The 14,190-nt window shown below is 36.1% G+C and overlaps 1 protein-coding gene across 1 annotated transcript; it reads right to left on the minus strand.

Moving 5' to 3' along the window:
• Positions 1-537: 537 nt before the first annotated feature.
• Positions 538-1,476, minus strand: LOC103287483 (olfactory receptor 4F6-like). The gene has a single exon (XM_008143198.2). It carries the CDS (start codon positions 1,465-1,467, stop codon positions 538-540), a length of 930 nt encoding a protein of 309 aa, XP_008141420.2. The 5' UTR covers positions 1,468-1,476.
• Positions 1,477-14,190: the final 12,714 nt, after the last annotated feature.

The raw sequence follows: 14,190 nt of genomic DNA on the forward strand, positions 1-14,190 counted from the left end.
CTCTGACCATTCAGAGCGATTAAGGTTGACCAAAGCATTCCGATTCCCTTTTCATATTTAAGTTCAAAGTGTCAATGTTCGGTTTCCGGCATAACACTATTTTTTAAAATATATTTTTATTGATTTCAGAGAGGAAGGAAGAAGGAGAGAGAGAGAGAGAGAGAGAGAGAGAGAGAGAGAGAGAGAGAGAGAGAGAGAAGAAACATCCATGATGAGAATCATTGATTGGTTACCTCCTGCATGCCCTTCACAGGCATATGCTCTGACCAGAAATTGAACCTTCCGGTTCATAGGCCATTGCTCAGCCTCTGAGCCACATTGGACAGGCCATAACACTATTTTTTATAACTAAAAAATATTGCATCTCTATCTAAGAATGAAATTCTTTGATTTAATACTTCTTTTTTTGATAGAATTCTCAGTTTTTCAAAGGCAGTGATGAAATTGTACACATTCCATAGTGTTTATGGTAATCATGAGGGTCCTTTTGGTCCATGATATTCATCTTGTACTCTCATCAATGAACTGTCACATCATCTACCTAGAACTTATAACTTGTCCACTCAGCCTTCTCATTGCCACTTGCATATCTCTGTTCCTTAAAGTATAGATGGCAGGATTTAAGACAGGGGTGACAACAAAATCCACAATGGAAAAAAATGTATCCAATGACTTGGTTGGGAAAGGCCACACATAGAGAAACATGCATGGAATGAAAAACAAAACCACTACAGTGATGTGAGCTGACAAAGTGAAGAATGCTTTAGACAAATCCTTTGAAGAATGTTTTCTGACAGTGACTAGAATAAAGATGTATGATATAATTAAGAAAAAGAAGGTTCCCATAGATATGAAGCCACTGTTGGCAATGACCACAAATTCTAGTCTGTAAGTGTCCATGCATGCAAGTTTAATTACCCTAGGAAAATCACAATAAAAGCTCCCCACATTATTAGGGCCACAGAAAGGTAAATTTATGACAAAAACAAACTGAAACACTGCATGAATCATTCCAATGGTCCAAGCAGCCACTATTAAAAGTATACACATTTGGGGACTCATAATAGTTAGATAGTGGAGAGGTTTGCAGATTGCAGTGTACCTGTCATATGCCATAGATATGAGCAGCACCATCTCCACTCCTCCCATGACATGAATAAAGAACATTTGTGCCATGCAACTGTGGAAGGAAATGATTTTGCAATCACTGAAAAGATCAGATATCATCCTAGGAACTGTGGTAGATGAAAGGCCCAGGTCAATGAGTGATAGGTTAGCTAGCAGAATATACATGGGGGAGTGTAAGTGAGAATCAAAAATCACTGTGAACACAATGAAGAGATTTCCCAGGATAATTCCCACATAGAATAAAGCAAAGAAAAGAAAAAGAAAAGACTGCATTCCCAAAGATTGTGCAAGTCCCAATAATACAAATTCTTTTACCACAGAGCCATTTACTTGGTCCATTGAATCAGAAAGAAGGGAAACATCTGAAGTGACCTGAAAGAAAAGGAAAAAGGAATCAACTTGTAGGTACTGAAAAAATATTGTTAAATGTGGATAATTTAAAACGATTAGTAAGGGGATCCAAGATGGCAGTGGAGTAGGTAGATGTTACACTCACCTCCAACCAGGACTAAACTGGAATTATAAATGTAGAGCAATCAACCTGAATAACCAGCTAAATACTAGCTAAAGAGAAGTTTTATAACCAAGGATTTATAGAAGAAGCCACATCAAGATTGGTAGGAAGGGCAGAGACATGAAAATGGCTAGCCATGCTCCCACAGCTCCCACGGGCAGCCACTGAGATTCTGGAGAAATATCTCAGCTGCAAAGGTTCCTCCTGACATGTATGGGTCTCAGCCCAGAGCACCAGAGCCTGAAAGGGGTGCCCATATACCTGACTGTGAAAATCAGTGGGGATTCTGTCTTCCAGGGAGAGATGAGAGTTATCTAGAGACACAGGCACTCTCTTAAAGGAGCAGCTCATAAAATCTTGTTCATTCACCCCTGGGCTCTGGGGGAGAGAGGGTGAGTGGACTAGAGTTGTGTGAGAGGAGACTTGGTTTGTGGTTCTGGGGAAAGGCTCTGTGCCAAGTCCCTGTCTTATACTGTAGACTCCATCTTTCTTAGGTGGAGCACTCCCTTCCATATGGCATCAGCCTGGGGGAATGTAATAGCCCATCCTCTGGAGTCCCAGTCACCCAACCAATGGAACTTGTGCCCTGCTGAGGAGTCAGCTGCCTGGGTTAAGATGTTGAGGTCTGGTCAGACTAAGGGGGGTCAGTGACTGAGTTGTGTGGCTTTAAGTCAGGGGCCATTTCCTCCACTTTCTCTGTGAATCTGATTGGTGCCCCCCTACTCAAAAGAGATTCACTAGCCCCACCAAAAAAACTACTGGAACTGATAAATGAATTTAGTAAAGTAGCTTGATACAAAATAAATACCCAGAAATCAGTTGCATTTTATACACCAATACTGAACTATCAGAAGGGAAAACTAAGAAAACAATCTCATTTAAAATTACATCCAAAATAATAACATACCTAGGAGTAAATTTAACCAAGAAGGTAAAGCACCTATACTCGAAAAATTATAAGACACGAAGAAAGAAATTGAAGAAGATACAAATAAGTGGAAGTATATACCATGTTCATGGATAGGAAGAATTAACATCATTAAAATGTCCATACTAATCAAAGCAATCTATGGATTAAATGAAATTCCTATCAAGACACCTATGGTGTTTTTCACAGAACTAGAACAAATATTTTAAAATTTTTTATGGAACCATAAAAGAACCAGAATAGCCACAGCAATCTTGAGAAAGAAGAACAAAGTTGGAGGTATCACACTACCTGATATCAAACTATAACTTCAGGCCATCATAATCAAAACAGCATGGTACTGGCATAAAAACAGACATTTAGATCATTGGAATAAAAAAGAGAGCCCAGAAATAAACCCACACCTTTATGGTCAATTAGTACTTGACAAAGGAGCCAAGAACATACAATGGGGTAAAAAATAAATGACAGGAAAATAGGACAGATATGTGAAGAAAAAAAAAAAGAAACTAGACTACCTTTTTACACCATACACAAGAATAAACTCAAAATGGATTGAAGACTTAAATGTAAGACTCTATACCATAAAAATCTTGGAAGAAAACATAGGCAGTAAAATCTGTGACATTCCTTGTAGTAATATTTTTTTCTGATATATCTCCTCAAGCAAATAAATCAATAACAACAAAAATAAACAAATGTGACTACATCAAACTAAAAAGGTTTTTCAGAGCAAAGGAAACCATTGAACAAAACAAAAAGACAACCCATTGAATGGGAGAACATATTTGCTAGTGATACATTTGATAAGGGGTTAATAATCAAAATTTATAAAGAAATTATAAAAACACCAAACAGACATACAATCCAATTAAGAATTGGACAAAAGACCTGAATAGCTACTTCTTCAAAGAGGATATACAGATGACTTATAGACATATAAAAAGATGCTCAACATCACTATTCATCAGATAAATGCAAATTAAAACCACAATGAGCTATTACCTCACACCTGTCAGAATGGCTATCATCAATAAACCAACAAACAAGTGTTGGCAAGGATGTGGAAAAAGAGAACCCTTGGGTACTGTTGGTGCGAGTGCAGATTGGTACAGCCACTGTGGAAACAGTATGAAGTTTCCTCTAAAAATTAAAACTGGAACTGCCATTTGACCCAGCAATCCCACTTCTGAGAATATATCTTAAAAATCCTGAAACACTAATCAGAAAGAATATATACACACCTATGTTCATAGCAGCATTATTTACAATAGCCAAGAACTGGAAACAGCCCAATTGCCCATTAGTAGATGAGTGGATAAAAAGGCTGTGGTACATTTACACAACTGAATAGCGGCTGTAAAAATGAAGGAACTCTTACCTTTTGTGACAGCATTGATGAACCCAGAGATTGTTATGTTAAGTGAAATAAGCCAGTCAGAGAAAGACAAATACTTATATGTGGAATCTAATAAACAAAATAAACTGATGAGCAAAATAGAACCAGAGGCATAGATACATGCAATAGACAGACAGATGGCAGAGGGGAAGGTGGTGGTGGGGACTCATGAAAGAAGGTGAAGAGATTAATCAAAGAACATATATGTCTGGCCCATTAACACAGACTACAGTGTGGTGAAGGTCACGGGGTGACAACTGGTTGGAGGTGGGCAATGGAGGGGAGAATTGGGGACATCTATGAGTGCCAACAACAGCAACAACAACAAAAAGCTGTGGTATATTTACACAAGGGAATACTACTAGGATATTAAAAAAAAAAGAAAAAAGAAATCTTACCTTTTGGAACAGCATGGATGGACCTGGAGAGTTCTATGCTTAGTGAAATAGCTGTCAGAGAAAGACCAGTACCATAGGATTTCACTTGTATGTGGAATCTAATCAACAAAATAAGCTAACGAACAAAATAGAAACAGACTTAGAGAAGCAGAGAACAGACTGACAGTTGTCGAGGGGATGGGGGTTAGAGGCTGGGTGAAAAGATAAAGGGATTAACCAAAAAAACCCACAAACACTTATAGACACACACAACAGTATGGTGATTACCAGAGGAAAAGTTGAGTAGCGGGAGGAAGAAAAGGATAAAGGTAGAATAAATGGCGATGGAAGGAGATGACTTAGGGGAAGGGGGAGAGAAACACACAATATAATATACTGGTGATGTATTGTAGATTATACAATTGTACACCTAAAACCTATATAATTTTTAACCAATTCCTACCCTACAAATTTAATTAAGAAAGAGTTTTAAAAAAGGCAAAAAAGGAAAAGAAATTTAGTTAGTAACAAATACTTTGTTTAATTGATTGTAAACTATTTACAAAATAATGGAACCCAGGTATAAAAAATTAATGTCGTATGATCAAAGCTGCATTCAGAGGCAATCTATTGCTTTAAATATTCTAATTTATTTAAATACATGAACTAATCAGGCATTTAAAAAAGTTGGAAAAGAATGCAAAAAATAAACTCCGAATTCAGGTGAATGTAAATAATAAATACTAAAAACAAAATAAATATCAAATCCCAGAAAATTGGGAGAGTGTAAATGAGCATATAAATATGCTTTAAAAAAAGACAACCTTTTAAAATATACCAAGAATAATAAAATAAAATTACAATTAGAACTGAGTGTAAAAATGTGTAACTACAGTTAAAACATCCAGGAAGGCTGTTTCTCATATAAACTTAAAACAAACTACCTCCAGAGGGAAGGCAGGGGTGGTGGGGTGGTGGGGAGAGATTAACCAAAGAATATTTATGCATATATGCATAACCTATGGACACAGACTATAGGGTGGTGAAGGCCTGGGGGGTGGGGCAGAGGTCAATGGGGAAATAGAAGGGCACATCTGTAATATAACAGTAAAGATTAATTAAAAAAAAGAAAAAAATTCACCTGCCCTCCCCCCAAAAAACAAAAATCAAACACCAAAACACAATCTACCCCAAAGCAACACATAAATCATACTTGAATGTAAAATGCTGTATAGAGACTAAAGGTTAATATTTTTATAACATAATAAAGAGTTCAAACCACTCAATAAAATCTAATAGGTGAATGACACATGATAAGAGGGAATTCAGAAATGTAAACTATTCATGTATGTATGTATGTGTATATATACTGATTTCTTCCTTTTATTTTCTTATTAAATTAAAAAATAGTTTTACAATTATTATTATCAAAACTGTCAATATCTTAGTGAAATAGTTACCATTATACATTGCTAGAGGTAGTATAGAATGATTCAAACATTAAAAAAAATTTGAAGTCATGTATCAAGAATCTTGAATCCATACCATTTGGTTCAATAATACCTCATATGAAATTCTATTTGCACAGAAAAGAGTTTTTGGCACAAAAATTTTTATCATACTTTACAGTGATAAAACTTTGAACAATTTAAATGCCAAACATTTGGCTTAAAGCTATTATAACATATGTACATGATGGAAGTAATAGAGTTATTAAAATAAGTGTTAATAAAAGTTTATAATAAATAGCATTATATTTTTTTCTTTATAATATTAAGTACAGTGAAAGTAAACCAATTGCATCATCCAAATTTTTAAATAATGGTAGTTGAATTTGACATTTTAGAGCTTAAAAAAATCTACTGCCCTAGCTGATTTGGCTCAATGGATAAAACATTGGGCTTTGGACTGAAGGGTCCCAAGTTTGATTCCGGTTAAGGGCACATGCCGGGTTGCAGGCTCGATCCCCAGTAAGGGACGTGCAGAAGGCAACTAATCAATGATTCTCTGTCATCACTGAAGTTTCTAGCTCTCTCTCCCTCTCCTTTCCTCTTAGAAATCAATAAAAATATATTAAAAAATAAAAAAATCTAATTTCAGATTAAAAGAGACACCCTAATTAAAAGTAAATGGATAGATAAAGATATTTTATAAAAATGGAAACAGAAAAACTGGGGTAGCAATACTTACACCAGAAAGACTTTAAAATAAAGGCTATAACAAGAGGCAAAGAAGAACCCAGCAACTCCATTTCTGAGTATTTATTGGAAGAAACTCAAACACTAAATTGAAACCTATAAATTTAAAAGATAAATCTTCATTACAGCATTGTTTACAATAGCCTAGATGTGGAAGCAACATAGATGTCCATCAATAGATGAAAAAATAAAGAAGTGGTACTTATATATAGAATGAAATATGACAGCCAAAAAAAAAAAAAAAAGAATGAAATCTTGCCAGCTGCAATGACATGGATTGTGCTGAGTGAAACAAATCAGAGAAAGACAAATGCCATATGATTTCACTTATATGTGGAATCTAAAAAAACAAAATAAATAGGAATAAGTGAAACAGAAACAGTCTTATAGATACGGAGAACATTTTGATGGTTGCAAGATGGGAGGAGGGTTGGGGAGATGGGTGAAAAAGGTGAAGGTATTAAGTACAAATTAGCAGGTACAGAATAGTCATGGGGATGAAAAGTACAGCATCCTATATAATAGAAGGGTTATATTCAAATTGATCCAAAAGGGGGAACAACCAGGAACAACCAGTCACTATAATGTGCACTGACCACCAGGGGGCAGACGCTCAACACAGAAGCTTCCCCTGGTTCTCTGTGCGTTCCCACTGGGAGCTCTGCTCAACCACAAGCCAGGCCCATGGTCTCTCCCGCCTGCCTCCTCGGCAGCACAGCGATAAGGATATCTGACTGCTGCTTAGGCCCACTCCTCTAGTAATCCTATATAATGAAAGCCTATCAACCATAACGACATAATGACCAGAATGACTGCTTGACCAGTCGCTTAAGGTGCATTGACCACCTCATGGTCCCTCCCCTTGGCCCGCAGGCTCTGATCACAGCATGGTGAACGGGGAACTATGGGGAACTGGGTGGGTGGCAGCGGGGTGGTACTGGGGATTGACGAGTGGGCGAAAGATGGCCCTGATCATAGGCTAGGCCTAGGGATCTTACCTGCGCATGATTTCGTGTGCTGGGCCTCTAGGATTATAATAATTGTGTATGGTGTCAGATGGTACTAGATCTATCAGGACTATCATTTTGTAAGTTATATAAATGTCTAATCATTGGGTTGTGCACCTGAAACTATACTGTACATCAACTCTAATTGAAAAATTAAAAAATATTAAAAATATAATTTTAGATATTGAAATATATGTCAGTTCACATATATTTATATTAGTTTGTTTTTATAAAACTATCCAAGAGTACAGAGTTGAAGGAATGGTTTAGTAAGGATGTTTGAAAACAAGATTGACTAGTTGTTAAAAGACATACCAACTGAGGAAATAAAGCCTCACACCTTTCTCATCCAATTAGCCATTTTCATAAACTGCCAAAAATTGATTCATAGATGAGATTACTAAGGGGGGGATATAGCTAAGTAATAAGTAAAGGGTCCTGATTAAACTTGGACTTTGTATAAAACTATCATGAAGTTGAAATTTCTTGGGGCATTCCATCCAGGTAACTGACAAAGCATTCCCTTGCTTCACTTTGGTCAGGGTTGGCCATTGGGAATGAATTCTAGTAAAGATTTCACGGCAAAGCAGGAGATGTTTGGTGACTTCCTAAGCTCACCATACAATTCAGTGTCTTCTGAAAAATAAAGTTGAAGATGAAGAATCATGTTGAAAAATAAAAAGAATCATGTTGACTGCTTAAGATCAATTGTTTTATCCTATTCAACTAAGCTCAGGACTCTCATCATGAAATTGGGTAGATGAACATATGGTTCACCTAACTGATAGATGAGTCACCTCTAAAATATTAGGAAGTAATTGATTAAAAACATCCCGTTAGCCTCCAGACAGTATTTTACCTACATTAAAGTTTATGATTTAGAGACCTTTTATGCTTTGTCCAACAGTATATAACCTTAATCAGTGTCTAAGACATAGAAATATTTGTTGAATGAATTTTCTAGAAATAGATATAAAATCATCTTTATAAGAAACAAAATAGTAGCCCTCACAAATATATAGATAATTTGAATTTAATAATATTTTCTCTATAAGCTTGTACTTCCTGGTAATAACCCAGTTATATGCATATATATGAGTACTTAGATAAGTGAAGAAAGTCCCACCCACTCTTTCTGTTATAAACATCTGGAATTAATATGTATAATTATTGAAGAAATTCTGATGACCTGAGAGAGCTGGGTTTCTCTGCCTTCTTGGGAAACACTGGTGACTTTGTGAGGCTCTCAAGAGTACTTCAGAAGCTAGTTCCTGATAGAGCTTGCCATCTCTCCTGTTGGAGATATAAAATTTGTAGTCATTCAGGGCCTGGGAAGACACATCTTTAAACAGAAAATGTAGATAAGTATTTTAAAAAAAAAGATGATCAAAATTACAGGTTTGCATAGAAGTGGGAAAGAACTTGGAGGTGAACTCAAAGTTACTTCGTTCTACAGATAGAGAACCCAGTGAGGTTAAATGGCTAGTCATGTGTTTATAACAATATGTTCACAGAGCCAGAACTGAAAGTCAGCCTAACTTCCAGTCCAATGGTCTTCCTCAAAAGTTAGAATTATTTCCTATTTCATTTAAAATAAAATTGGTCTTCTATTGATAAAACACCATTTCTTTTTCATTAAATATTGCTTTTCCTTGTTCCCTTACCTATTTTTACAACTACCTGGCCAACCCTGAACAGTTCCATTTTAGAACTTATAGTCACCAGCTCCTCTGTACCATACTCTGGCTTGGGGCCAGAATATTTTTGGGCATCGGCTGGAGCCTTCAAATGTGGAGGATAGTAATACTGAAGGAGAGAGAACCACATCGAAATCCTGGAGGTCAAGGATTGAGATCTTTCCCCCTCTGATTTAAAACAGAATTTGGCCCTCAGATAGGGTTGGAATGGCTGTTTTACCCAATGAAAAATAAAGTTTAAAATTAGTTGGAGAGCACAAACATCAGAACCATGAATCTTGAAAATATTTACATTAAGGAGATAATTGGAAAATATCAAAAATGTCTGTGTGTGCAGAATTAATTTTACAAGACAATGCGATTCAATAATTGAATTTTTGGAAGAGGAGGGATGGCATAGAATAAAAGGAAAACACATTTCAAAAAGGAGAAAATTTCTGACACATATTTTATAGAAGAGCAGACATTAAAGGGGAGTTGAGGGGGATGGAGAGAGAGAAGAAAACATGACAGAGGCAGTTTTGTAATTTAAAAGCATCTTTCCTACCTGCCTGTTCAGTCATAAGATGTACATTTTTAGAAGAGAAATTCAGAGAGCTTAGTCTTTATTTCTGTAACTAATATCTTCCCACCCAAGACAAAGCTCTATATGAGATTCTTTATAAAGAAAAAAAGCTAATTAGTGGAAAGGAGAGTGACCCACTGCTGCCATAGAGACAAGCAAGCCCATTATTAGTTTCTCTTGGGGACTAAATCTTTGAATCACATTGATTTCCCCAAGAGAAAAATATTGAAAGAATTGCTTGGTGCCCTCCACACATATGGTTTATGGATGAGAAAATTGAATGCCAAAAGTTTAAATGAATTGTTTAGCCATGAGTGCGTAGGCTTCCCTATTGTTATTTAGTACTTATTTCCCGTATTTATCTATTACTTAAATTTCTCTCTTATTGATTCAGTGAATTTTCAGATGGTTGTAAAGCCAATAGTTTTATACTCAACTTTCATATCTCCATTCTAGAAAACAATCCTAAAAGAGAAAGGTGGAGAAATTAATAACTAGTATTCTAAAGTAAAATAGAAATAATAGACACAGGCAACAGTATGATAGTTATGAGAGGAAGGGGTGAGGGATGATAAAGGGTAAAGGGGTCAAATATATGGTGATGGAAGAACGTTTGAGTTTGGGTGGTGGGCACACAATGCAATATACAGATGATGTATCATAGAATTGTACACTTAAAACCTATATAATTTCATCAACCAATTTCAGCTTAATAAATTTAATTTAAAAAAGATTGACTATATTGAGAAGAAATACAATTTCCTGCTTAACAGATTTACTTTTGCAGTTAAAAGGTACGTCAGAAAAGCATAAGTTTAGAAAAAAATAAGAAAGCCACTTGAGTATTGTTTATTACTACCTGAAATGTGAAGGTTGAATTTATATAGAGACTTAAAAGGTAAAATGAAATTGATAACAATGAGAAAAAATAATTGCCTGCTGATGAAACAGAGGGGGAGAGGGAAAGATTTGAGGTAATATGTTGATTAGTATAAAATAATCTCTTTTTAGGGTGGGTAGTATTGGGGTATGAATTTCTTGGAATGACTGAGATAAGGGTGTGAAAGAAAATATATCCTGATATACCTTCACTCATAGTACATGAATGAAAATTGAAAAAATAAATCTAAACACCCTTATATGTTAAGATAATTCTCATAAATTATAACAGGAGAACAAACTAATCATTTTCCTATTATCAATTATAGCAAACGATTACCTGTGAACATCTACTTGTGCTTCCAAACTTTCGACTGTCGGGGGTGAAGGTCTTGAATGTATTTGCCCTTCATTTTTCCTGAATTGCCGGATACAAGAAACATTTGTACTTTATTGGATCAATTTCTTAAGAGACCATTGGGAAATGGATACAAATATAAAATGAAAAGTGTAGGGAGTTATTTTTAATTACCTGTAACAAGAGCATGTTTATCTGAAAGGGAGATAATCATTTAAAAGCCCATGACAAGTTACTGAGGCAAGCCTAATGGATCTCTCTGGAGAAACCTGGCTTTATCTTTGATGTGTAGATACAAAGAATGTGGTCTTCAGGTTATCATGGAGGCCTCAGACTTTCAAGGCTCTACTTTATTTAGAGTTCTATTTGTTTAAAACTGTATTTCATTATCTTGTTCAGAAACAAGGGAAAATTATCTTCTCTAGAATAGCAGTAGAATAATGTTTGATAGCAAATTAATTTTTTAAAAATAGTGATACTTCAAAAATTTATAAGCAAGCATAAAAACTGGAGACAATGTGAACAAAAATGTTTAAAAAACAAATGGGATGCATGGTAAGTTACATGAAACATATTGTACATATGACAAGGTAAAACAATTTAGTTGCTTAGAAGTATAAATTCTCTGAGATTATTGGGAATTTTTTCTTGTTGCACTCCCAGAGGGCTCCTCTGCAACACAGTGAACAGTACAGATCCTCATAAATTATTCTACCACACCAGTGTACTGCTGTCCTGATATGCCTTTGTGGGATACTGGAGTTCCAGGCAGAACAGCTTATTAAGATGAATGAGGGAGAATCTAGGCAGAAATAAAATCCTAGGGAGTTGGCAAACCAGGCACAGAACATGCTGTGATTTCAGGGCGATCTCCTGGGGCATGGATCATGGGTTTTCTCAGCAGTGGAGAAGACTCCTGGGCCAACAGAGGAGCAGTAGTTGTAATTTAGAGTTCAGGAGACCTAGGAATATCAGAAAAGGCTGAGACCAGAGATTTACAGGCTGCCTCAACTGAGATTGGCTCAAGATTCGAACGACCCTAAGCCTTCAAAAGTAACTCATCAGTAGATTTTATTGCAGAGAATTAAGGAGATGCAGGCAGAGAAAATTAATTGAGAAGAGAAAAGAAGAAAAAAAAAAGGGAAGGGAGTCCTTTAATGATATGACCTTTGATTGAATATAAGGAGAATGCTCAGATACTATTCAATAAATTATGCCTGTTGCTAATGTTTTTACTCTTTGTTGAGTTTATTCATTTATTTAATGACTAGAAGGCCCAGTGCAGGAATTCATGCATGGGTGGGGTCTGGATGGCCTACCCTGTTGGGAGCCGATTGGGCAAGGCTGGTGGGGGGGAGGGGAGGGACTGTGGGAGGTTGGCCAGCAGGCCCCAGCACCTGATTGGGGTTGGGGGGGCTGATAAGGGGGAGGAGCCTCCCTCCTTTCCCCTCCCCCCACTATTGGGCTGGTTGGCCAGCCGTAGTGCACGTCATAGTGACCGGTTGTTCTGGTCATTTCAGTCATTTCGGTCGTTCTGGTGTTCCAGTCCCTTGGCTTTTATATATATATATATATATATATATATATATATATATATATATATATATATAGAGAGAGAGAGAGAGAGAGAGAGAGAGAGATAAATATTTATTGAACATTTTCTATACTGTTATTGATGTTATAGACATAAACATGAGGGACACACCCCTCCTCACATAGAACTTAGAACGTAATGTGGGAGATACACTGAGTAAGAAATTATGGCTGTGATTAATGTTACAAAGTGATCAGAGGGAGTGCTGTAATAATATACAATGAAAGGAACTCTCCTGGACCTGGATTCTGGGAAGTCTTTCCTGGTAAAATGATACTGAAACAGATTTGGAGAATAGATGAAGCATGCAGAACCAACGTTTTAGGCAGAATGATTAGCCAGTGCGAAGACTCAGAGATGAGAGAGTATGAATTTTTCAGGTAAAAGAAAACAAAATTGGCTCTGGAATGGCAAGGAGAGAGCATATTCTCTGAGTTTGGAGAGGGGGATGGGAGCCACCTCTTGGATGGCATGATAAACCTTGAAAAGGAGTTAGTATTTTAATTTAAGGATAGTGGCAAGTATGTGAAGGGTTTAAGTAAATTAATCACACACTTAGGGTTATATTTTTAAATATCTATTACTAAAATGTAGATAATGAGAATTAAGACAAACAAGATTTGAAGTTGGAAGACTGCATAAATGACTTAATATTTGATAAGTGACATGTGAAGCCTTAGAAAATAATGATGCTATTGTAGATGAAAATAAGGGGACATATTTAAGAGGTGTTTAGAATGTGAAATTAATAGGACTTACTGATTGATTGGATATTGGGAATTAAGGGGGAAGGACTACATTATTACTTCCAGAGCAACTAAATAAATATTGGTGCCATTTATTGTGACTGAGGACTCTAAAAAAAGATCAGGTTTGAGGATGAGATGATTAGCTTAGTTTTAGACTTGTTGAGTGGGATCCATGTAAATGGGCAGTTAGATTTGTGGATTAGGAACTCAAGGAATAGTACTTTAACTTTGAGAGCACCTAGCTCTTAGACAGTAACTAAAGCCATGGGAATGGATGTCACCTAGGGACAGAACATAAAGTGAGAATAGGCCACAGATGGAATTGTGAAGAATACTAAGTGTAGTTGAGCGGATGAAGAAAACGGAGGAAACTGACAGAGGGAAAGAATTCCCCCAAAAGCAGGAGGAAAATCAGGAGGCTTTGGTGTTGCAGAAGCCCAATAGAGTATTTGATGGAGAGCATGGTTAGCAATAATTAAGTAAAGAAGAAAATCCTATCCAGGTGAATACCAAAGCATTAGAAAAAAAGTATTATTGATTTATTTACATTAGGAAAACTAGAGATATTATTGGAAAATTTCTTGGAGAAGCACAGGATGAAATAACACAGGCATTAATTACTTTTAATTGAGCAGATTTTACTTACAGAGCAGTAGAAACAAATACATGAAAAAGTTTTGTGCAACTTCAATAAAGTTTTTATTCCAAATGTAGAAATTCTCAAGTAAATTGAGTATGCCTCACCACTGTTGGCTTTATATTTATTCAAGACCATCAAACACAGATGGATAAAACTT

This window comes from Eptesicus fuscus, chromosome 5 (assembly GCF_027574615.1).
Source record: "Eptesicus fuscus isolate TK198812 chromosome 5, DD_ASM_mEF_20220401, whole genome shotgun sequence".
Classification (NCBI taxonomy): Eukaryota; Metazoa; Chordata; class Mammalia; order Chiroptera; family Vespertilionidae; genus Eptesicus; species Eptesicus fuscus.